This window comes from Aethalodelphis obliquidens, unplaced genomic scaffold (assembly GCF_003676395.1).
Source record: "Aethalodelphis obliquidens isolate GAN/ISIS:26980383/991018 unplaced genomic scaffold, ASM367639v1 scaffold41, whole genome shotgun sequence".
NCBI lineage: Eukaryota > Metazoa > Chordata > Mammalia > Artiodactyla > Delphinidae > Aethalodelphis > Aethalodelphis obliquidens.
The window spans coordinates 17,262,558-17,284,556 of NW_020837985.1; the positions used below are offsets into that span (position 1 = coordinate 17,262,558).

The 21,999-nt window shown below is 66.2% G+C and overlaps 3 protein-coding genes across 13 annotated transcripts in view; 2 read left to right on the plus strand and 1 right to left on the minus strand.

Moving 5' to 3' along the window:
• The window catches only part of MROH1 (maestro heat like repeat family member 1), a 67,434-nt gene extending 66,403 nt beyond the window's left edge, over positions 1-1,031 (plus strand). For 6 of the 10 annotated variants that reach the window (XM_027132087.1, XM_027132080.1, XM_027132086.1 and 3 more), the window contains 3 exons: positions 64-166; positions 241-306; positions 752-1,029. In XM_027132087.1, the coding sequence (XP_026987888.1) occupies positions 64-166; positions 241-306; positions 752-837 (255 nt within the window). In that variant the 3' untranslated portion in view covers positions 838-1,029. Of the gene's footprint in view, positions 1-63; positions 167-240; positions 307-751 lie in introns of all 10 variants that reach the window. The other 4 variants (XM_027132088.1, XM_027132091.1, XM_027132089.1 and 1 more) reach the window with 2 other exon arrangements.
• An 80-nt stretch (positions 1,032-1,111) lies between these two features.
• BOP1 (BOP1 ribosomal biogenesis factor) lies at positions 1,112-21,989 on the minus strand. 2 transcript variants are annotated; one of them, XM_027132159.1, is made up of 16 exons: positions 21,874-21,989; positions 20,205-20,402; positions 14,189-14,269; positions 3,837-3,991; positions 3,621-3,738; positions 3,441-3,542; positions 3,158-3,370; positions 2,923-3,084; positions 2,754-2,834; positions 2,613-2,682; positions 2,402-2,534; positions 2,143-2,323; positions 1,779-2,067; positions 1,621-1,705; positions 1,438-1,545; positions 1,112-1,352 (listed from the first exon to the last, which is right to left on the minus strand). In XM_027132159.1, the coding sequence occupies exons 1-16, from the start codon at positions 21,952-21,954 to the stop codon at positions 1,199-1,201; spliced, it is 2,211 nt and encodes a 736-aa protein (XP_026987960.1). In that variant the 5' UTR covers positions 21,955-21,989; the 3' UTR covers positions 1,112-1,198. The 2 variants fall into 2 exon arrangements, with proteins under 2 accessions (XP_026987960.1, XP_026987961.1); XM_027132160.1 differs by lacking the exon at positions 20,205-20,402 and having other exon boundaries at positions 1,115-1,352; positions 21,874-21,969.
• Positions 4,865-7,714, plus strand: SCX (scleraxis bHLH transcription factor). Its single transcript, XM_027132331.1, has 2 exons — positions 4,865-6,246; positions 7,184-7,714. The coding sequence occupies exons 1-2, from the start codon at positions 5,674-5,676 to the stop codon at positions 7,220-7,222; spliced, it is 612 nt and encodes a 203-aa protein (XP_026988132.1). The 5' UTR covers positions 4,865-5,673; the 3' UTR covers positions 7,223-7,714.
• Positions 21,990-21,999: the final 10 nt, after the last annotated feature.

Here is a 21,999-nt window from a genome sequence, read left to right on the forward strand (position 1 = left end):
GCGGGGCGGGGTGGGGGCGGGGCGGCAGGGCAGGGGCAGGGCCTGACTGAGGGCCTCCTGCAGATGCACCACTTCCCCAACCTGCTGGGCCGCCTGCTGAGCACCAGCCTGTTCTACTTCAAGAGCAGCTGGGAGGACATCCGCGCCGCGGCCCCCATGCTCACAGGTGAGGCTGCCCTGGGCCCCCCTCCCGCTCCCCACGGCGCGGGCCCTGACCCCGGCCCCACCCCCGCCCCGCAGGGTTCCTGGCACTGCACGTGGAGGCTGAGCGCCGGCCGCAGGTGGACCTGGAACAGCTCCTGGCGGGTGAGCCCCAGCCCTGGGCCCCGCCCCCCACGGCGCGCTGGGCCGCGCTGACCCTGTGGGCACCAGGGGGGACTAAGTGATTTTCCTGGATTTCAAGGATTTTTTCCCTGTCACTGGTGACCTCATCGTCTCTAGTAATTCACGGAAACTTCTTGACTGTTCCAAAAGAGCTTAAAAAACACTAAAAAAGGAAAAACTATCTTTCCGTTGGCTCCTGAGCCCTCCCGGCAGAGGCCTGTCTTAGGAGGGCGGTGGGCGGGCGGCCCCCACGCACAGGGTGGGGTGTGAGCCTCGGGGGTCCTGGCCCCCAGGCTCAGCGTGCCAAGAAAGGGGGGCTCAGCCTTAGCCGCAGCTGCTAGCGGGGTGGGGGCGGGACCGCGGGCTCGGACGGTCAGTTCTCAGAGGGCCGCAGAGGAGCCCCCAGCAGCGGCTCCCTGTCCCCCAGCGCTCCAGCTCCTGCTCAAGGACCCGGCCCCCGCGGTGCGCGTGAAAGCTGCGGAGACTCTGGGCCGCCTGGTGAAGTTCGCCTGAGGCTCCCGTGGCAGCGCTGCCCCTACACGCAATACCGGCCTTGCCGGCCTGAACCGAACCTCCGAGATGGGGCCCTAAGGAGCCCCCTGCCCGAGGGGAGCCCCCAGGCCCACACAGCAAGGGAGGGCCGGGGCCACGAGGGTGGGCACGTCGCTGTCCCCCCCCTCCCCAATAAAGCCATTTGCTGCTCAGCAGGTGCCGCAGTGATGTGGCCTCTCCTTCTGGGCAGGTCAGCAGGCCCCCTCCCCCGTTAGGCATCCTGACTCAGAGAAGGTCACGCCAGCAGGAGAAACGCCTCTATTGAGTGTCCGAGCACACACACAGCCCAGCCCCACCTGCCCCGCCCGGGAAGCAGGGCCACCTAGGTGAAGAGGCGGAGGGTGCCGTCAGCCCCGGCGGAGAAGACCCACGGCTGGGTGGGGTGGAAGGCCACGTCCAGCACCCCCAGGTCTTTGGTCAGGCTGTGCCCCTTCAGCACCTTCACCGGCACCAGCAGCGGGTTCTGCAGCAGGTCGCTGTGGGGAAGGGAGAGGCTCAGGACGTGGGCGGCACAGTCCCCCCGGGGCGCGGGCGGGCGGGCGGGCAGGCACCGGCACTCACTTGTACACCATCCCATGGCAGACGATGACACTGCCGTCGTCGGAGCCAGATGCAAAGAGCGGGTACCGGGGGTGGAAGGCCACGGCCCGGAGGGCCTTCTTGTGGTGCCTGAGGGGGGGACCAGGTTGAGGGGGGTGTGGGGGGGGTGAGTAGGGAGCAGCCTGTCACCCGCCAGCACCTCACCTCAGCACCCTGTACGGCCTGGTGGACAGGTCCAGGTCAAACCACACCAGCTTGCTGTCATAGCTGCCACAGATGACGTTGTCGCCTGGGGGGAGACGCGGTGGTAGGGACCTGGTGGCCCCCTCACCTGCCCCCCACCAACCAGGGCGCCCCCTCACCTGCCGGGTGCACTGCCAGGCTGGACACCCACTTGCAGTTGGGCGTCAGCTTCTTGGTGAGCTCCTGGCGCAGCAGGTGGTAGAGGCGGACGCTGCGCTGAGAAGCCACGAGCAGGAAAGGCCGCACGGGGTGGAAGGCCACGCGCTGCACCTGGCCGTGGCCGCGGCGGAAAGGGCTCTGGCTGCGGCGCCGGCTCAGCTGGTGGATCAGCACCTGGCTGCGGCCCGGGGTGGCCAGCACCACGGCCATGTAGTCCCCACGACCGTGCCACGTCGCCTGCGTCACTGGCTGCGGGAAGGGAGGTGGGCTCAGCCGCGCCCCCCGCCCCGCCCCCGCCCTCCCCCTCCCCCACAGCCCCCGCACCTTGCCATGGCAGATGCGCAGCCGCAGGCCGACCCGGCGCTCCTCCTCCGAGGCTTCCAGCCAGTGGGCGGGCTGCGCAGCAGGCTCCGCGGGCGGGGTGAAGGCGCTCAGCAGCTGGTCCGTGCTGCCCACCACCAGCCGGTCCCCCAGGGCCGGGTTCAGCAGCAGGACCGCGTCCTCCCTGCGGCCAGAGCCCAGTGAAGGCCCCCGGGCACAGGACCACCCCCGCCGGCGCGGGCACCCCCGGCCTCATACTCACACTGCCACGGCCACCAGGCAGACGGTCGGGCGGGGGTTCCAGGCGACACTCTTCACCACGCCCCCCACGGGCACGGTCCTCACGCAGCGGGCGGAGGCCACCTCCCAGAGCCGCACCGAGCCATCGTCTGAGCCTGAGCACAGCGGATGGGCTCTCAGCACCCGGCCCCCAGCCCAGCCCCCATGGCAGGGCTGCCGCGCCCGAGGCCCACCTGATGCCAGCCACTGGCCACCCGGGGAGACACTGAGGCAGCGGACGAGGTCGCCGTGGCCCCTGTAGACCTGCAGAGAAGGGGTGGTGAGGGGCGGAGCCCCGGAACTGTGCTGCCAGCCGCCCCGCCCTGTCTGCTCACCAGGGCCTGGCACGTGGGGAAAGGCTGCAGGTCGCGTGGCCGGGGCAGTCTGGGGATGAGGTCCTCAGGGTCCACGTTCACCTGGGAGAGGAGCACGTGGGGTCAGCTGTGTCCACCCCCACTTCCCGCCCCCGCCCGGGAGCCCCACCCCCCACCCCCCACCGCACACCCTCATCTTGCGCTGCCGTGGGCACAGGTAGAGATCAAGGCAGCGCTCGAAGCGCTCCTGGATGAAGCGGCCGTACGCAGGCACAGCCCGCAGGCTCGGGAACCGGTGCGGCAGGAAGTTGAGCCTCCTCTCCTCGGGCTCCCGCTGCTCCCAGGCCATGCGCTGTGAAGGCAGGAGTGAGCCCGGAGCGCGGGGCGGGCGGGGGCAGGCAGACCCCAGCCTGCACCAGGCTCACCTCCTCCTCGCTGGGCAGGTACTCGGGAGGTGGGTTGTAGGACTCCGCGTGGCCCGGCAGGGCCAGCTTGGGTGCAGGCACGTGCATTTTGTGGCGGCCCAGCACCGCGTCGGGGTCCTCTTGGGCCCACAGGTCGTAGAAGCTGGGGGTGGAGTCCCGAGGACGGCGAGGCTGGATCCAGCCCATCTTAATGGCGTGCACCATGCGGGAGACCTGCAGAGGTGGCAGGGTCAGGGCGGGGGCAGGTGGCCGGGGGCGGGCCGGAGGATGGGGCCACACCCACCTTCTCCTTCTCCACCAGGGACGGGATAAAGCTGCGCTTGTCAGCAGGCCGGTTGGTCACCGGGTGTATCATGAGGTCCCCACTGAAGAAGTCCACAGCCGGCTGCGGGGACGAACAGAGGGGTGTGGGCCCGGGCCCCGCAGGTGCCCCCAGACCCTGGGGACAGCGGCTGCCCCTTACCTCGTACGGGTTGAAGCTCACATCCCCAAACTGGCCCCTCTGCAGTCGCCGCACCAGGGCCACCTGTTCATCTGTCAGCTGCACGCTGTGCCCCGTCATCCGGTCCCGCACCGTACGCCTAGGGGCTGCCCGTCAGCGCCGAGGCCCTGCCCCAGCCCGCGCCGCCCCAGCCCACCGGCCCTGTCCCACCCCACAGTCTCCGCCCCACGCCCGCACCAGTAGTCAGGGTTGTCCATCTTGTCCAGAAACTGGTCCAGCTCGTCAGGGGTGCGCAGGGGCTTATAGATGCGCCTGCCGTCCAGGTCGTAGCCCACGTGGGGGAAGTCATCGTACCACTCCAAGGGCACGTTGCCCACCGTGTTCCGGATGTCCTGGGGCAGGAGGCCAGCATATCGGCACTGGACACCCACTGTGCCCACCCGTCCCTCCAAGCCCCCCAAAAGATACAGACGAGGGGGAAAGGTGAGGGCAAAGGGACGGGCTTCAAGGCTAGCCAGGGGCAGCACCCGGGCACCCTGGCTTGTGCCCTCTCCCTGGGGTGTGACGTGGCAGGGCAGCCGGCACTGTCCCCCACCACCCCCTGGCCCTCAGAGGCGCCGGAGCTGTACCTTCACATTTTCCACTGAAGTAGCGCCAACGCCGGAGCCTCCCCCTGGATTCCTTGGCCAGGGCTCCGGGCAGCCACAGGCAAGGGTGACCTCATCGCCCATGGGCTCCCTCCCCTGGCGGGGGGCCTTAGGCAAAACCGGGTAGCCACGGGCAGGGACTCGGGGAAGACCCCACCCACCCACCACAAAGGGACGCCGAAGCCACCGCACTGTGACCTGCAGGCGTTCAGGGACTCCCCAGCCCCCAGCCCTGCCCCCCACCCCACCCTCAGCGGGCAGAGCAGCCACATTCCTGGACACACATTCCTGGTCGAGGCCCCTGCCAGCCGCCACCCTCCCTCCACCCAGCACAGAGACTGCTGCCCAGGCGGCCGCTTCCTGCAACAGTAGCCCCGGGAGGAGTGGCCCCAACGAGACAGCACCGCCGGGAGCCTGGGAACCCCTCCCCCTTACAGCAGGACAGGACCCTCTGGGAGCTGCCCCTCTGCACCTGCCCCCAGCCCCCAACCTGCCGACTTCAGTTCTCCCCGCTTGCCCATCCTCCAGGTGTGCCCCCGCGTGTCCCTGCCGTTGCTAGGAATGCCCTTCCTTCTCCTGTGACCCCCAAGTCTACACAGCCATCCCTGAATTGGACAGACTGGGGGTGGGGGGGTCGGTGGCCCAGAGAAAAGGCCCACGGGAGCACTCAGCAGGGGAACGGGGTGCTGGTGGGGGTTTCTCCAGAGCAGGAGCGCAGGCAGGACCCGGTAAAGTGGGCACACACAGCCTGGGCCAGACCTGGAGGTTGATGCCAGGAGGGGGCAGGTGCAGGAGACACAGGCTGTGTCATCAGGCGACCCCAGGCACAAACCTGAGAGGGGGCGGCCAAGGGAGCTGGGGCTGAACTCCAGCCCCTCAAAGCTGTTCTCTGCCCCCTCCTCCGGGCACAGAAGGCCCAAGTGTACATGGGAGGGAGAGACAGACAGGGTGTGGCTAGGCGCTGGGGCCAGGGCAGCTGGGTTAACTTGGTCATGCCAAGGAAGAAGGCCCGGGTCATGGGTCCTGCTTGACCCTCCTGCCCCCCCACAAAGAGGGAGAAGAGGAGGCGGCACAGCCCCGGTACCACCCAGAAGGGGGCTCCCACTTTCCCCGCATCCCCCAAAGACAGCAAGATGCTCCAGGCCCCTTCACCGTGGCGCGAGAAGGCAGAGGGACAGAGGGCCCCTGCTCCAAGCGGCCTCCAGGGGCTGGGAGGCGGGGAGGAGGGCGGGCCGGCGCGGGGGAGGGGCCGCCTCGGCTATAAAGGCCCGGCCCGCGGCCCTGCTCCAGCCCGGGACGTACACGTGCGCGCGGCGCCGCAGCCGCCACCGCGGGAGCCCTGAGACCCCGCGCCCCCCTGGCCTGGGCGGCGGCGGCGGCAGCGGCATGCACAGCGCGCCGCGGAGCTGACGGCGGCCGCCGGCCCCATGTCCTTCGCGATGCTGCGCTCGGCACCGCCCGGCCGCTACCTGTACCCCGAGGTGAGCCCGCTGTCGGAGGACGAGGACCGCGGCAGCGAGAGTTCGGGCTCCGACGAGAAGCCCTGCCGCGTGCACGCGGCGCGCTGTGGCCTCCAGGGCGCCCGAAGACGGGCCGGGGGCCGGCGGGCGGGGGGCGGCGGCCCGGGGCCTGGGGGGCGGCCGGGCCGCGAGCCCCGACAGCGGCACACGGCGAACGCGCGCGAGCGGGACCGGACGAACAGCGTGAACACGGCCTTCACGGCGCTGCGCACGCTCATCCCCACCGAGCCGGCCGACCGCAAGCTCTCCAAGATCGAGACCCTGCGCCTGGCCTCCAGCTACATCTCGCACCTGGGCAACGTGTTGCTGGTGGGTGAGGCCTGCGGCGACGGGCAACCCTGCCACTCGGGGCCCGCCTTCTTCCACGCGGCGCGCTCTGGCAGCCCTCCACCCCCGCCGCCCCCGCCCCCCGCCCGCGACGGCGAGAACGCCCAGCCCAAACAGATCTGCACCTTCTGCCTCAGCAACCAAAGAAAGTTGGTGAGTGTTGGCCGCGGGTCGTCCCCAGAAAGGGAGGCGAGGAGGATGGGGCGCCCCCCACCTCCAAACCACCCGTGCAACCCACACCTGCCTGGCAGAGAGGGCGGGGCCAGAGGCAGGCAGAGCTCCCCAGCAGCACCTGTTAACCCACGCGCAACCCCGTGCCCGGGGCGGGGGGGGGGGCGCAGCACGAGGAGGAGGGCGCAGCTGGAGCAGGCGGGGCCGGGCCTTCCCTGGACGTTCTCCCCACGAGTCCTCTGGACACAGGCTCCCACGGGGACCAGACAAGGGCACCCAGGGCCAGATGGGGGAGGAGACTGAGGCAGGGCCGACACCAACTTGGAAGCTAGGGGACCAAACCAGGGTTGGATCAAGCAACTCTGGCCACCCACCCTGCCCCCGGGGGAAAGAGACTCAGGGGCAGTGGGATCCACTTGCTCTGCCACTGGCCTAAGGCTTATCGGGCACCTGCCTGCCCTCCCCTGGCCCCTGCCCCTGGGGCTGCCCACTCGGACACCAGTGCAGCTGTGGGACCCGCTGGCAGGAGCGGGCAGGAGACTGGGGGCTGGGGGAGAGGCCCCGCTGCGGGAGACGCTGGCTGGCCGTGATTTACGGCTTCTGCTGTGCTTGGTGGCACTGGAAAAGCAGGGTGAGCAGGCAAGGAGAAAATACGGCGCGGCTCTCCCCAATCCCCACTTCCTCTCCAGACGGCACGCGCGAGCTCCTGGGGCCTGAACATCTGGGAAATTTAATTTTACAATTTCGGCTGTGCAGCAGCGTACTCTCCTCCCCAAGCCGCTTGGGGAAGCTGGGCTGAGCGTGGAAGGGGGGTGCTTTCAGCACCCCACCACCCGAGACAGCACCCAGTGGGGAAGCCCAGAGGTGCAGGCTGGCACTGGTCTCTGCGCGGGCCCTGACACTGCCCTCCCCTCTGCAGAGCAAGGACCGAGACAGAAAGACGGCGATTCGGAGTTAGAGGCGGACACTGCTGGGCCATCCACGGAGAGCCCCCATGGACCTGACTCGGGCACAGGCCTCCCTGAGGGCACCCCCCAGGCCAGCCCTGCCCCAGCTGTGAGCGGGGCCGATGGACAGACAGGCGGTGGGACTCAGAGCTGGCCCAGCACTTGCCCAGCCCCACTGGAACTTTCCGTGCTGGCTCCCAACCTGGTTTTCTTCTGGTCGCTATGTGCTGGCATCTTTGATACGATAATATAAAGTCTGGAAACTTTGTATAATTAAAAGCAAAACAATTATCTTCTAAACACGGACGCACACTGTCCTCTCCAGCAATCGAGAATCCACCCTGAGCCGGAGCCCGAGCCCACCCCCCCACCCCTCAGGGCTCCGTGGGCCAAGGTACCCAGTTCTCGGGGAAGGTCCCCCACTTTCCCGGGCTCAGGGCCGGCGCGCCCAGCACCCCTGACCAGGGAACTACGGCGTGGGGTCCGAAGGAGACCTGTGAAGGGAGAGGAGGGCGAGCGACCGAGCAGGACACAGGCAGCCCAGGCCCGGGAGCAGTCTCGCCCCACCCCCGTTCCAAGAGCCTGCCTGGTGTCCCAGTGCCCTGAAGGGTCCTCAGTGCTTGCGGCATGCAACTCACTGGTCGCTCTTCAGGGCCTCGGCACCTCAGCCTCTGCCCACGGAGCCCCACGAAGGGGGCCTGTGGGGGAGGGTAAGCGAGGGGCACTGTCTGGCAGAGTGAGTCCCCAGGCCTGAGGGCATGGACCAGGTGGCAGCTGCCTGTGTGTACCCCTGGGGCCCACCCCTGCCCCCAGCCCTGCAATTGGCCCCGGCAGCACTGCTCACACCGGGAGGACCCCTGGCTGCCCACCACCCACCCACCCACCCAACTCCCCCAAAGGCCCCACCTGCCCATGAGGAGGGCAATCCAGGCTTCTCCCCAGAGCTGTGCACAGCTGGTGGACCACTAAAATCGTGCAGGTGACAATTATAGACTAGTGGCGCGAGCTCCACGGGCACAGCAGAGAAGAGAGGTGGGGGCGGCTCTGTGCAGGCCACCCCAGCACCCCCAGGCTGGCCAGCAGCCTGACTTCCGGCCAGCGGGCGGGGAATGGCCATGAGCGCCAGGTGCCAGCCCCGGGCCCTGCAAGCCCTCAGCGCAGGCTCAGGGACCCCGGGAGAGGGCAGGTGCCGAGGCCCACGTGGGCACCGCAACAGGGCAGGGCTAGAGCCGCCCCCTCCTCTGAACAGACGGGCTCCAGGGAACCGAGAAGCAGGAAGCGATGGTGTAATTTTGGAGGAAATTCTCAAAGCCAGAGCCATTAAGGACTAGAAGGGGGCTGTGTCCAATCTGATAGAAATATAACAGGATAAAAAGTCACAACGGCAGGTTCCACTCAGAGAGAAACCCAACCCCAAATTTCCTCTCCTTAATCCTGCAGGAGCTTACAGCTGGCCAGCCAAAGGGGGGGAGAGGGCATGCTCGGTCACCCCCACCTGCCTGCCTGGAGAGCCAGGACCCAGGAGGAATGTGGGGGTCTGCCTGGGGGATGAGAAAGGCACCCCTTCCGCCCCGGGGCACTGAGGACACTGCGAGAACGCGACCCGCAGAGGGGCATGCGGGCAAGCAGGGACGCCCCCCAGGGTCTCCGGCCTGCCTCCCCTGCTCCCCGGGGCACCAGTGCAGTTCTGTGGGGACGGTCTGTGGCCCACCTGCCGCTCACCCACCGGCCTCACCTCTCCATACCTGGGCTAGGTGGGAGTGCACCCTCCCTCACAAATCCTCCCGAAGACGATGGGCGGCAGGGGGCAGGGGGCCGCATGCCCTGCACAAAGGCCTGAGAGAAGAGTGCGGGGTGAAGGGGACAGGCAGGGCGAGGCCGGAGGGGCATGGGTGTCAGGGACCCTTGCAGCCGGTGCAGGAGAGGAGAAGGGGCTGAGGGAGCCTCGGAGATGCCAAGTCGGTAGGAGAGGACAGGCCGTTGGGACGGTCCCCAGGGGCCGGCAGGTCCTGGCACGGGGCGCGTGGGCCAGGCCCTCGGCTGCTGGGCCTGTGACTCCGACAGCGGCTGCAGCTTGGCCAGCCTCGGGCCCGGGCAGTGGGCCCGGTCGCTCCCTGAGCTGCACCGGTAGCAGCAGAGGCTGAGAGCCTGGCCCGCCAGCCAGCAGGAGAGGGAGGGGAGGGGGCGGGGAGGGGCACGCCGTCACCCTCCACCGCTCCAGAAATTCAAACCAGACTGGGGGTGGCGGGCCGGCCCGAGCCCCTGCAGCCCCACGAGAGTCCACTTGGCTACTCACGGCAGCCGCCAGGCCCCCGTCCACCACAAACCCCACTTCCTCCCCAGGACGCCAGCCTCGCCCCTCCACCGAGCCTCCGCGTGCCAGTGCCCCACAGAGGCGGCACGAAAGGAGGGCCCAGCCCGCACCCTGGGCCAGCAGCCGCCTCTGCGGGCCAAGCAGGCCTGGAAACGCTCTGATGGCCATCAGGGCCAGGCTGTCAGCTCCCTGTCCCCAGCCCGGGGAACGAGCTGCTGCCGGCACCACGTGATCCATCGCCAGGCCGCCTGCGCCCGCAGGCCAGCCGGCCCCCACCCTGCGCAGCACCTGCGGGCTGCCAGGAAGCACATGTGACCCCGTGGGGGCGGGAGCCCGCCGACCCCTCCAGGGCCCAGACAGCCCCCAGCCTGCGCTCTCCCAGGGGGCCGCCATGCCCCAAGGACGAGCCTTCGGGCGGCAGGGGTCCCCCGCCCCCCAGGCTGCACCGGACACGGGCGGCCACCGGCTGATGTGTCGGCTGGGATTTTTCCGCTCTCGCAGAGCCCCCCCTCCCCTCCCCCTCCCCAAAGTGGCTGCAGCTGTCAGGACCGCAGATTGGAACTGCAGGTACGGCGCTGGCCCGCTGCCCACCTCCCTCCCGTGTCTGTCTGAGAGAAAGGAAGCCGGCCCACCTCTGGAATCCTTCACTCTCTCCTCGTTCCGCCTCTCCCACCTGTCCCCGGGGAGCGCGGGGTCAGCCGCCCTCGCTCGGGCTCTCTCTTCCCCTTGCCCCTCTCCGATTACAATGCCGGCAGTGTTCCCTCAGCTCCCCCGACACGGAGCCCCCCCCCACCCCCCGCCTTCCTGCGCCTCCTCTCTCCCGCACTCCATGGCGGGAGGAGGACAGGCCACGTGCCCCAGGCCACCTGCTGCAGCTGAACCCACACAAGGTGCTGGCAGGATGAGTCCTGAGTCCTGGTCGACGGGCCCAAGGGGAGAAAGCCAGGTCCCACTCGGCCTCTTCCTGCCCCAAAGACCAAAGCCAGCTGAGGGGATCCCGGCAGGGGTCGGGGTCAGAAGCAGGGCCCACCAGCTGTAGCCAGCCAGGCCAGGGTGGGGCGGGCGAGAAACTCGGAACCCCCTTCCCAAACCTCCTCCGTCAGACTGTCCCTCCCAGTTGCCGTCCTCACAGAAGTGCTGCTGGCCCGACCCACCCGAGCCGTCGGACGTCGTGTGGGCACAGGGCCCCTCCGAGGCCACTCCTTGACCCCTGACCAGTGCCTCCACGGCTGCTGGGGTAGAGAGAAGCAAGTCCACTCCCCCGCCAAGGGGTCCATGGGGGAGGGGGAGAGGGCACCGAGGTTGCCCCTGCTCTTGGGTCCTCAGATACCCAAGACCCCCACCCACCTGCCCCTCCCCCTCCTGGGGTTGGCCAGGGTCCAGCGGGCATTCCCACGTGGGACACCCGAATCTCGGCTCCCTGCAGGCAAGGGCTCCCAGAAACTCCCCTGGGAATGCTGGAGGTGGGCACAGGCTTGGGACCCCCTTGCTAAGTGCCAAAGGCCCACTACGCTGCTTCACACATCCCAGCCACAGCCCCTCTAAGACCTCATTCGGGAGGACTCGCCCCGAGCCCCTGCCCACACACGGCCAGTCCCCCACCCCGAGCCCTGTCCTCAGCGAGGCAGCCGCGGCCTGGGCCGGGACACATGCTGGCCCTGCTCAGCGGCCGGCCGCTCACCGCCTTTCCTGCACAACTTGCCCCCACAAGCCTGCCCAGCCAGCCCCAGTCCACGGCCACACCTCCAGCCCTAGGGCGACACCCACCCCACCCCCGCCCCGCCCCAGGCCCAGGAAACTGGCTCCAGTGGGCACAGGGCAGGCCAGGGCCTCTACCACCCAGGTGCCCCAGTGAAAGGGAGGGTGCTGCTATCCTCCAACACCCTCCGCCCTCCCCAGGGGGAACCCTGTCTCCCAAGTGTGACAAGTGGACCCAGGGGGGGCGGCGCTGGCGGGGGGCACCCCACACACACCCAAACGCAGCGGGCCTGGCTGAGAGGTGGTGCCTGGCAAAGGCAGCCAGGGGCGCCCTGAGGTCACAGCCGCCACACCCACAGCCCCCCCACGGCCACCTGTGAGGCCACGGTGTCATCGGGCCCCTCCCAGGCCAGGCGGCCGGGGCGACCCGAGGGTCTGTCGGAGCCTGGCCGTGGGACGGGGGCCCGCCAGGGAGGCCGGCGGCCCGCGAGGCCGAGACGCACGCTCTGCGCAACAGCTCGAAACCCGAGCCGCGGCTGCGCTGCCAGCAGCAAGCGAGCGCCGGGGGCCGAGGGCCGCGCCGGGGGCCGGGGCCGGGGGCGGGGCCCGGAGGACGCGGCTGCCGCTCAGTAGCCGGGAGGCCATTAGCGGCGCCTGGCGGGAGAGCTGGGAGGACCGCAGCCCGGACGCAGATGCGCCCGCCGCCCGCCCACCGTTGCAGGGCCGGGACCCCGGGGGCTCGCAGCCCCGCCCCCACCCCACCCGCCCAAGGCCTCAGCTTCTCCCAGGCCAGAGGCAGGGTGGGGGAACCCCGCTGCTGCGAAGGCCGCCCAGCCCCCCGCCCCCGCCCCTCCTCCCGGGGCGGCAGCTGGATGAGATCACGTCTGTGGGGGAGGGGTGCAGTGGACTTGTGGGAGCGGGGCTCCCCCCACTCACGGTGGCCAGGACCCCCGCCACGCGTGGCCTGGCAGCACGTTCAGGGGCTGCAGCCCTGTTGCTGCCTGGGATGTGAGCTGGGGGGAAGGTACGGAGAAGGCCAAGGTGCAGAAACAGGACCCAGGTCTCCCGAGAAGGAGGACCGTTGCTCACCCGTCAGTGCCTGGGGCCGGGGTCCCCCAAAGCCATGCACGGCAGAGGCCGGCGGTCAGAGGGCCTAGAAAGTCCGGGCCTCAAGCCCAGGCCTGAGGGGTGGGCAGGACAGGGACTGGGGAGGGGGAGGTTGGGCACTGCCACACCGCAGGTTCTCCCCCAGGAGCATGCCTTGTCAGGACACCACTGCTGGAGGCTGGCCAAGGCCTGAGTGGAGTCCTGGCACCACCGGCCACCTCCAAGGATGCTGCGTGGAGGAGGCGCTGCCCGACACAATGCGACCAAGTGTTCGCGGACGGTGGCCCCTCCCAAGTGCCAACCACCCAGGGCACAGCCCCGGGGTGGGGGAGGCTCCCGCGCCCCTCGCGTGCTCTTGCCCCTTGGGCTCCCGAGAGGACTGCTCGCCACCCCACCTCTCAAGCCTCTTCCCTGAAGCCCACCCTGCTTTGCACAGACGGCAGAGACGCGGCGACAAGTGTGTGTGTGTCGGGGGGTGGGCGGGGGGGGGGGCCGGGGCAGCACTTCTCAGGGAGGAGAGCATCTGTCAGGCCAGCCTGGTCCCTGAAAGCCGAGCTCTGCCGCCCCCTCGAGCCACAGCCGGCTGTGCTGGCAGAAGTACGGCTCCCTGTCACTCAGGCGACATATGGGATAGTCATCGCCGGAGGAAGCAGCCCCCACCCCGGCGGCTCCAGCACAGCCCGGGCCAGGAGGAGCGCCTCCCCGCGGGCGGGCCGAAGCCCCTCCCCCGGCCTCTGCACTCCATTTACAATCATCATCGATTTCTCAAAATACCGAATATAAAAAAGTAGCCGACAGGATGTGGCTGCCGACAGCCAGAGCCCCTGGGAGGGGGGGAGACAGGCCGGGAGCCGCGCTGCACCGGCCCCCCTTCACCGAGCACGCCCGCTGCTCCGGCCAGGAAACCAATTTATTTTGTTTTGTCTCTGTTCTCTGAGCGCACAGAGACCGGGTCGGGCGCACAGCCAAGGCTCCTACAGCCGCTGCCAAGAGAGCAGAGGATGGGGGTGGAAGCTGCGCGGGGGGGGGGGGGGGGGGGGGCGGCGCGCGTGTCTCCCCAGCCGGGGACAGCCCCTGGCAGGCGGCAGGAAGAGCCACCGGGCGGCAGGGACCACCGTCTCTGCAGGCCCCCCAGCCCGAGGAGGCACACACCCGGAGGGCTCACGCCAGGGCAGTGGGCACGGGGGCCGCAGCCCCGCCCGGCGGCCAGGACACATCAGGGAGGGGGCGGCTGGGCGAGCAGCACGGCCACGTCTACCTGGGAGGCTCCTCAGCCCCAGCGTCCCCCAGAACCCACGGGCAGCTCCGGGCAGCTGAGCCACAGCAGCCTCTGCCCGAGCACCCCTAGCCTGGCAGCAAGCTTTCCCCTTGAGAGCGTAAACGTGGGAAGGACGACCAGATTCACTGAGGGCCCCTGCGGCCCAGGCCTCCAGGATGCCAGGGAGGAAAGGGGCAGAGAACCGGGGCCGCCCGTCTCCTGCCCTCAGTGCCCAGTGCAGGTGCCCGTGGGGCCTGTCACTGCACCCTCACCCCCGGGGCCCAGCCCAGGCCGGCTGGTGTCGGCGAAGCCTCCCCAGGCCTGTCGGTGCCCGCCCAGAGCATAGGGGCGCCCACCGCCTGCCAGCCCCCCCGCCCCCCCCCCGGGCCCAGCGGTGGCTGCGAGGTGCCCAGTGCCCTCCCCTCCCCGCGATGACACACACTCCTGCAGTCACGTGTACCCGACCCTGAATCGCTCTTCCAGACGGGGACTGGGGCCCCAGGCCAGGACGCCCACTCAGGCCTCGCTGTGGCCTGACCCACCTCTGCCCAGGCAGTGCAGCCCACCCTGCGAGCGAGGAGGCCACGGCCCCAGCCATACCTCCTCGTCAGAGCTGTCCTCCACGTACTCGTCCTCAAGCCGCACACTCGCCACCTCCGTCCTCGGCAAAGGGGTCCCGGCCTGGGAAGGGAAGGGGAGAGCAATTATGTTATGTCAGGACACTGACGCCCTGTGCCTGGGGCAGATCGCAGGTCCAGGATGCCCGCCCCCTCCTGCCAACGCTGAGGCCTAGGTTCCTACACCCCAGTCTCTAAGCGGCTCCAACCTGGTCCCACCGCAGGTCTAAGTGGGCCTCTCAGGGAGGGGGGTCCCACCCAGGGTCATCCTCTATCAAGGGCTGGACCCATCATAACGTCCAAGCTCCGGGAGAGGACCCCAGGGAGGGGCTGACACCGGCAAAGGAGCACTTAGCCACCCCCGCACCCCTTAATGCGAACAACGGCTGCAGGGCTCCCGGCCCAAAGGCCCAGCCGAGCCCAGAGCCAGCCTGGGCTCAGGGGACGAGGCCTCTCAGCAGCCGTTCCACCGAGGGGAAGGCCATGTACTCGCTCTTGGCCACCGGCAGAGGGGCCACAGCCGACCCACTCCTAGGGCAAGACCCTTGCCCCGAGGAGGCCACATTCAGCGCAGCCGGCCAAGGGCCCAGAGAGGCACCCACACTCTCAGACTGCTGGGAGGACCCGGCCCCAGGCTGACCCCGCCCACCGGGCCAGTGAGTGGGTGCCACTGCTCACTCACACCCCAACCTGGAAAACAGATTCTCCCCTTGTGGGGCGGGGGGACCTGGTGCACCGGAACTGGGATTGATGGGGAGAACAGCCCGTCTCTCCCCCCCCGACTCCAGGGGCAGTAAAGTGTAGCAGGGGCCCCCCCACCCCAAGCACGGGCGCCCCGCCCAGAGCCCCGCAGCTCTCCCTCCCTCCTGTTTTTCCCTCGGTGTAAGGAGGGTGGGAGAGTAACTTTCTTTCCAGGCCAGGAAAAGGCGAGATTCGGTTTCCACGTCTCTCCCACCCCTTGCTCCCCGAGCTGTGCGCTGCGGGAGCCCTGCCCTGAAAGTGGGTCAGCACTGCCTGGGGGCGGGGGCAAGCGGGGGGCGCAGAGGGCCAGCCTGGGACCCAAAGCTTTCCTGCCGTCCTCACCCACAGCAGCAACCAGCGGACACACCTGCCCCAGGCCCTGGGCTGGCAGGACCCCAGGCCGGGCCACTTGCAAGTCTCTCCACAGCCCCCTGATGCCAGCCCGTGGCTGACAGGCCACTGGTCGCAGCAGGGTCGGCAGTGCAGGCCACGGTGCTCCAAGGCTGCCAACCGCCAGCCAGTCTGATGCCCCCCACCAGGCACCGGACCCCAGGAGCCCAGCACCACCTGCACGACAGGACACCATCCCGGGGCCCTGGCCAGCCCCAGTGATGCCTGCGGAACCAGACACAGGCGGGACCTCAGCAAGGGGAGGGGACACCCGGCAGCGGGGCTCTGAGTTTCTGGGCAAAAGAGCTGGACACCCGGCAAAGAGGGCCCTCCCTCACGGCACCAGGGCTCTGAAGCCACATACTCCCTCCAGAGGTGACGCTGCAAGGCAGATGGTGGCCACCAGGGGGCTGCCGTGATGCGGGGCGTGGCCCAGCTCCTGGGACCAGGAGGACCTAACAAACCGCGCCCCTTCAAAGTTTAGAGGTACCGTAGCCGGGCAGTGGCCACCGTAAAAAAGGGAGAACTCGCACAGCGCCGCCCTCTCTCCGCTTTCTCAAGCGGCCCAGCCCCGGCCCCCAACATCCTCAGGCACAGGCACCAGGTGGCGAGGGACTGCCCAGAGCCGCCAGCGCCCACCCCAAGACGGGGTCAACGCCACGTGCTGCGGGCTCGCAAACGTGTCCATGTGGATGGCTGGGGGCCCACGGGCAGGACCAGAGGGAAGTGGGGTTCTGTAGGCAAATGTCCCAGACCAGGGGACCAAGGGAGGCAGGACGGGCCTCTCCTGGGAGGCGCTGCAGCCTCGCAACACGACTGGCAGCTCCACGGCCAGGTGCTGCTGCACGGCTTGCTTGCTCTTGGAGCCCTGAGTCCCGGGAGGGGGGACAGGCAGGCAGAGGTGAGATGCCCAGTGACAGCCAGCCACTCAGGTCACCCCACCCAGACGTTTGAGTGAAGCCCAGAACACGGGATGTGATCTGAGTGACCACCCTCCGAGGGCAGAACATACTAGAAACCTGGGGAGGGTACAGGAGAAGCTGACGTGCTTCACAGCTGAGGGGGGGCTGTGGGATCTCCCAAACCCACTGATCATGTCACCCCAGATGTGACACCACCCCACCTGCCCTGAACTCTGATCCCCAGAAATAAGAGTGTCTGACGCTGGGCCACGGCCGGGGCTCTCTGGGACAGGCCCGGGCACATCCTGCCTGAGGTGGCCTCCACTGACTGGGCCCACTCCCTCCCCAGGAGCCAACGCCCAGACCCCACAGTGCACAGGTCTGGGACTCACAGCTGCTACTGGTCTCCTGGCGGCCCTGCCCACCACTCCCCAGAGCTGAGCTGAGACCCAGATGGGCTCCTCCTGCCCAAGGGTTTGCAGTAAGCTCAGTGCACAGACAGTACAGGCAGGACTCTTAAGTTATCTGGGAGATGCTAGTTGCACATTAGGAATCGCTACTAGGTCTTCTGTTACGTTCCTTTTTTTTTTTTTTTTTTTTTGCGGTACGCGGGCCTCTCACTGTTGTGGCCTCTCCCGTTGCGGAGCACAGGCTCCGGACACGCAGGCTCAGAGGCCATGGTTCACGGGCCCAGCCACTCCGCGGCATGTGGGATCCTCCCGGACCGGGGCATCCCCTGCATCGGCAGGCGGACTCTCAACCACTGTGCCACCAGGGAAGCCCTGTTACATTCTTGAACGTGGCAAGCAGATTCAACTAATGAAGATGGGAACTTCTGTACAAAAGAATAAGAAAACAAAATACAGGAAAACCCACACAAATGAGAAAGGACCAAACCAAACAGGACAAGCAGAAGGAAAAACAGATCTAAACAAGCACAAAAATGAAGAAATGGCCGTCAGCACCTAAATCCACTCAAGATGAGAAATCAAGAGGAGGCCCAGCAACGCGAGACCTATGGGACCGGAAAAGCCCGCCCAAAAGCACCACCAAGTGCTACCGGGGGGACACAGGGAAGCAAGAGGCCCTGGGTGACTGGGGGTGCCCGGCGGCAGGAGACACCACCTGAGGGTGGAAACAGGAGGCGTGTGGGCGGCCAGTGGGGGAGGGGCCCGGGGCTCCCCTCCAGCTTGCTCGCAGGGGACAACCCACGGGCTGGGGCAGGTGAAGGTGGGTCGGCAGACCCTCCTCGAGAGGGCCCTGAACTAGCGGAACTCCCCAGCGTGGTAGGAAGGTTCTGCAGGTTAGCAGCCCTGCCGTAGCTGCAGGATGAGAGGAACAGGCTGACTCGGGGGGCCCCGATGCAGAGCATGACAGGGCTGTCACGGGGGCCGCTCCTGGGTGTCTCGTGCGGCCAGGCTCGGGGGGAGACAGGAGAACACACAGGAAGCACTGACTGGCCTGTTCGTGAACAGGAGACGTGGAGAATCGCCAGCTACACCAGGTGGAGCGGTGGATGGCTTCTGAGGAACGGGTGGAAGAAAAGGGGAGATGGGGGGACTTCCACCAGGAGTCAAGAGCACCCACCTCTTCAGTTCCCGTTCTTGGCCTGGACGAATTCCAACCCAGTACTGAGGTCCCCGCTTTAGAAGAAAATACTCCAACACCCCTCAGCTACAGCACGAAGAAGCCAGAGACGTGAGTGCCCAGGCCAAGCAGGTTCCAGGGAAGCTGGCAGGGCTCCAGGACGACCCACAGGGCATGCGGATGGGCGCTAAGAGCCTGCGCACGCGCGGGGAGGGGAGCACGGCACTAGCGGGAGACAAGGCGGGGTGAGGGAGCACCGCCGGCCCAACGGAGCACAGAAGGGAGGGCCCGAGGGCCTGGCTGCCAGTGGGGGACGCCTGGGGAGGGCGCAGAGCCACAGGCAGCCTCACCCCCTCTGAGGACGCCCCCACCCAGGTGGCCTGGGCTGACTTCCTCAGACAGAGGGCTCAGAGGGCACCCCGGAGGGCCGAGGGCCAGGGGCGAGGACGGCTCCCCACCCTCTGGAGAGGGTGGGCATGGAGTCTCTGCTGAGCTGCAGCTCGGCACCCGCTGAGCCGGCCGCCAGCAGACCCAGGACGGCAGCACAGGTACCTCTGCGGAGCAGCACAAGCCCAGTGGCTCGCGGGGCACAGGTGGTCAGCCTCGAGATGCCTGTACAGCAGTACCTCACCTAGAGAATTTCAACTAAAACTTATTTTTATTAAAAAAAGTTATTTAAAAAATAACTTTAAAAATAACTTTAACTTTTAAAAATCATTCCTAAAATTTTGCTTATAAAAGAGGATAAAAATCCTATTTTAAAGGAAAAAAACTTAAGCGTGTGGACCCTTAATTTTTTTTTTTTTTTTTTTTTGTTTGCGATACGCGGCCCTCTCACTGCTGTGGCCTCTCCCGTTGTGGAGCACAGGCTCCAGACGCACAGGCTCAGCGGCCATGGCTCACGGGCCCAGCCGCTCCGCGGCATGTGGGATCTTCCCGGACCGGGGCACGAACCCGTGTCCCCTGCATCGGCAGGTGGACTCTCAACCACTGCGCCACCAGGGAAGCCCTGATCCTTAATTTTAAAAGAGGAGGAAAAGATCCAGGAAGATAATTTAACCATGAACTGTGCTCACCAAGGAGAGTGAAGGCAGTGAATGGAAACGTCCTTTACCGAATAGTGTTGATGTAAGATTTAATGTTTTGTCAAGGAGGGAATATTTTGTAAATTTAAAAAGTTAAGGGACTTCCCTGGTGGTCCAGTGGTAAAGAATCCGCCTTCCAATGCAGGGGACGCGGGTTCGATCCCCGGTCAGGGAACTAAGTTCCCACGTGCCGTGGGGCAACTAAGCCCACGTGCTACAAACTACAGAGCCCAGCGCTCTGGAGCCCACACGCCACAACTAGAGAGAGAAAACCCGCACGGCACAACTAGAGAGCAGCCTGTGAGCCGCAACAAAAGAGCCTGTGTGCCGCAACTAAAACCCGATGCAGCCAAAAATAAAATAACTAAATAAATAAATAAATAATGAGTCTTAAAAAAAAAGTTAAAAAGGAGAAAAATCTGCCCATAAGCCCATAAAGCACGGGCAAGGCAGTCTGTGCACCACCTTCTCTTTGTGCACCAGCGCTACAATTAAAGCTTGAATGGGTGGAGAGTTTAAATTGGATTTAAAATCTTGTCTTCCTAGGAAACAGATCAAATAAGTGTGGCTTTTGGTTTCTATCACGGTCCTAACCTCCAGGACACCACGGCCATTCAAAGTATAAACAGTTACAAGATCGTTTCTAGGATGCTCTGAACAACCACTGTTGTGTTTTACTTAAATTAAGCTTTTCTGTCATTTTCCTCACTTAAGACAAGAGTGGGGTTTGCCTTTCCCCATCGTCACAGCAACAGGCAGGACAGCAAACCCTCACGCGGCGGCCAGCTGGCTCCTGTGCCCCCGAGACCAGGCCAGGTGGATGGAGCTCCACTCGCTCCCACAAGTGCGGGGCCACCAGCTCCCCCCAGGCAGGCCCCTGCAAACAAATGCCACCTTGGGCTTTGCCCCTAGGAAACCCAGCCTACAGCTGAGTCTAGCAAAGCGGCCTGAGCCTCAGGAGAAGCGACATCAGAATCACCGGGGTAGGTGTGGGGGCCCAGGCAGGTAGATTTTGGGGGTTCCTATGAACAGAGCACATGACTATGCTTGAAAACTGGTGCCCTAGAGCTCAGAGCACCTCAGCTCCAAGAAAGCGTCCTACTCAGCCCCCACCAGCAACACCCACCCCCTCCCCTGCCCCGCTGCACCAGAGGAGGGACGAGGGCCTTGGGGTTCCCAAGGAACGGGAGAAAGCACTGCCGGGAGCCCCCAGAGAGCCCGATGCCTGCCAGGCACTTTCCTGGCCATGGTCATCCAGGGGGAGAGCCCACCAGGAGGCTCCTTGCCTACGCACCTGCTGCCCGGGGGGCTTCTCCGTCCCGCTGTGCTGCTCATCGCTGCTGGCCCCATCCTCCTCCTCAGCCGCAGTGTCGGCCTCACTACCGTCACTGCCAGAATCCTCCAGGCCTGAGAACACACTTTCCTCGCTGTCGGAGAGGCCAGGATCGCTGCCAGGCCCAGGGCTGAGACCAGCAGCACCGAGGAGAGAAGGCTAAAAGGAGCATGGCGTCAATGAGCCCACAGCCCGCGCAGCGGGCACCCTGCGCTGACCCACAGCTCTGTGTGGCCGGCCTCCAAGGCCACAGCCCTCAGGCCACAGCCTCCACCTCCACCAAAACCACCCACCCAACCCAGGCCTCCCTCACCACCCACCTCCGCCGACAGCAGGCCACGTGCCCTCGGAAGAGACATTCAACTCCTAGCATCTCACAAGGCAAGGACTCTTCAAGGAGCTCAGTTCCCATCACATCCCCCACACCTGCCCCCTATCCTCCACACCCCACCCTGGCACTTAAGAGACCCAGAGCTATGAGGACACTAGGGCGGGGTCTGGGGCAAGCAGAGGACCCCAACCTGAGGGACTTTTCCCACCTGAAGCAGAAGACTCTGTATCCAACCAGATTGGGACCGACAGTTAATCAGTAAATTGTAAAGGTTGGTTGAAAAGACATAAAAACTACACAAGCTTTACTTAAAAGCAAGTGTTTCCATTCACCCCCTCAAGGGGTAGGACCAGAGCTTCCCCCAAGCAGAGCTCTGCTGACCAGACACTCCCCGATCCCTAAGTCTACAGGACGCAGTGCACGGTGTGGACCTTTTAGAACTGCAACAAGAACTTGCAGACTTTTAGCAAGCATTTATCTGAACGGAGAATTCGCTGCTTTTCAATTGTTAAGAAGTCTCTCACCTAATTGGACAGCCTGCACTCACCAATTACTTGGCAGCACTCAACTCAGCTTCCACAGAAACGACTCTGACGCACACTAACTACTCCAACACTTAGTAAGCCATACAATTAAAACAGCAAGTGAAAACGGCATAAATGATTTGGGCACAAGTACAAATGGCTGCTGATGGGTACAGAGCCAGGAAGACTTGTCGCAAAGTGAGCGGGCAGCCGGACAACCCAGCAACGTGGAGTCCCGGCTCAGAGAGGCTCGACTGTACAAGCCTTCGGCGGCTTTCTACCACCGAGATTTGATGACACCCCACAACCCAGCTGGGGTCCAGCTGGAAACCAGGAGTGGCCATGAGTCCAGTTGAAACGATGCACCCAGTGCAGCAGGCACTGCCTTACTATTCTCGTACCCTCTTTTACAATGTATGCGACGTATTAGTAACGTATCAACAGACAAGTGGTTACTGCAGGCTCAAATCCCTTTAACGCAGGAAGCACAATTCAAAGGGCTAGGGAGGCTGCCGCACAGGATGCCAGCCCTCCTTCCTAGCTCTCTCCGGCCCAGACGTTCTTCCAACCGCAGAACAGCCCAGCCCCACACCGGCTACCCCTCGCGCAGGGGGTGCTCCCTGCCCAGGACGCCCCCACAAGGCCACCACCAGCAGAGGACAGGCGACCCTCCTCCCCGCTTTCCCCAGCCTGGCTCCCCGGGGCTGGCGGCCAAGGAGCCGCCACGTGCGGCCCAGATGCACCTCCCCGTCCCGCTCGCGCAGCCCGCGGTCACCTCCTCCGGCTCCGGCGGCCGCTTCCCCGGCAGCGACCCCGCCGCCGCCGCCTCGCGCCCCACGCCCCGCGTGCCCGCCATGCTCCAGGCCAGCCCCGACCCGCGCCGCCACTTCCGGCAGCGACA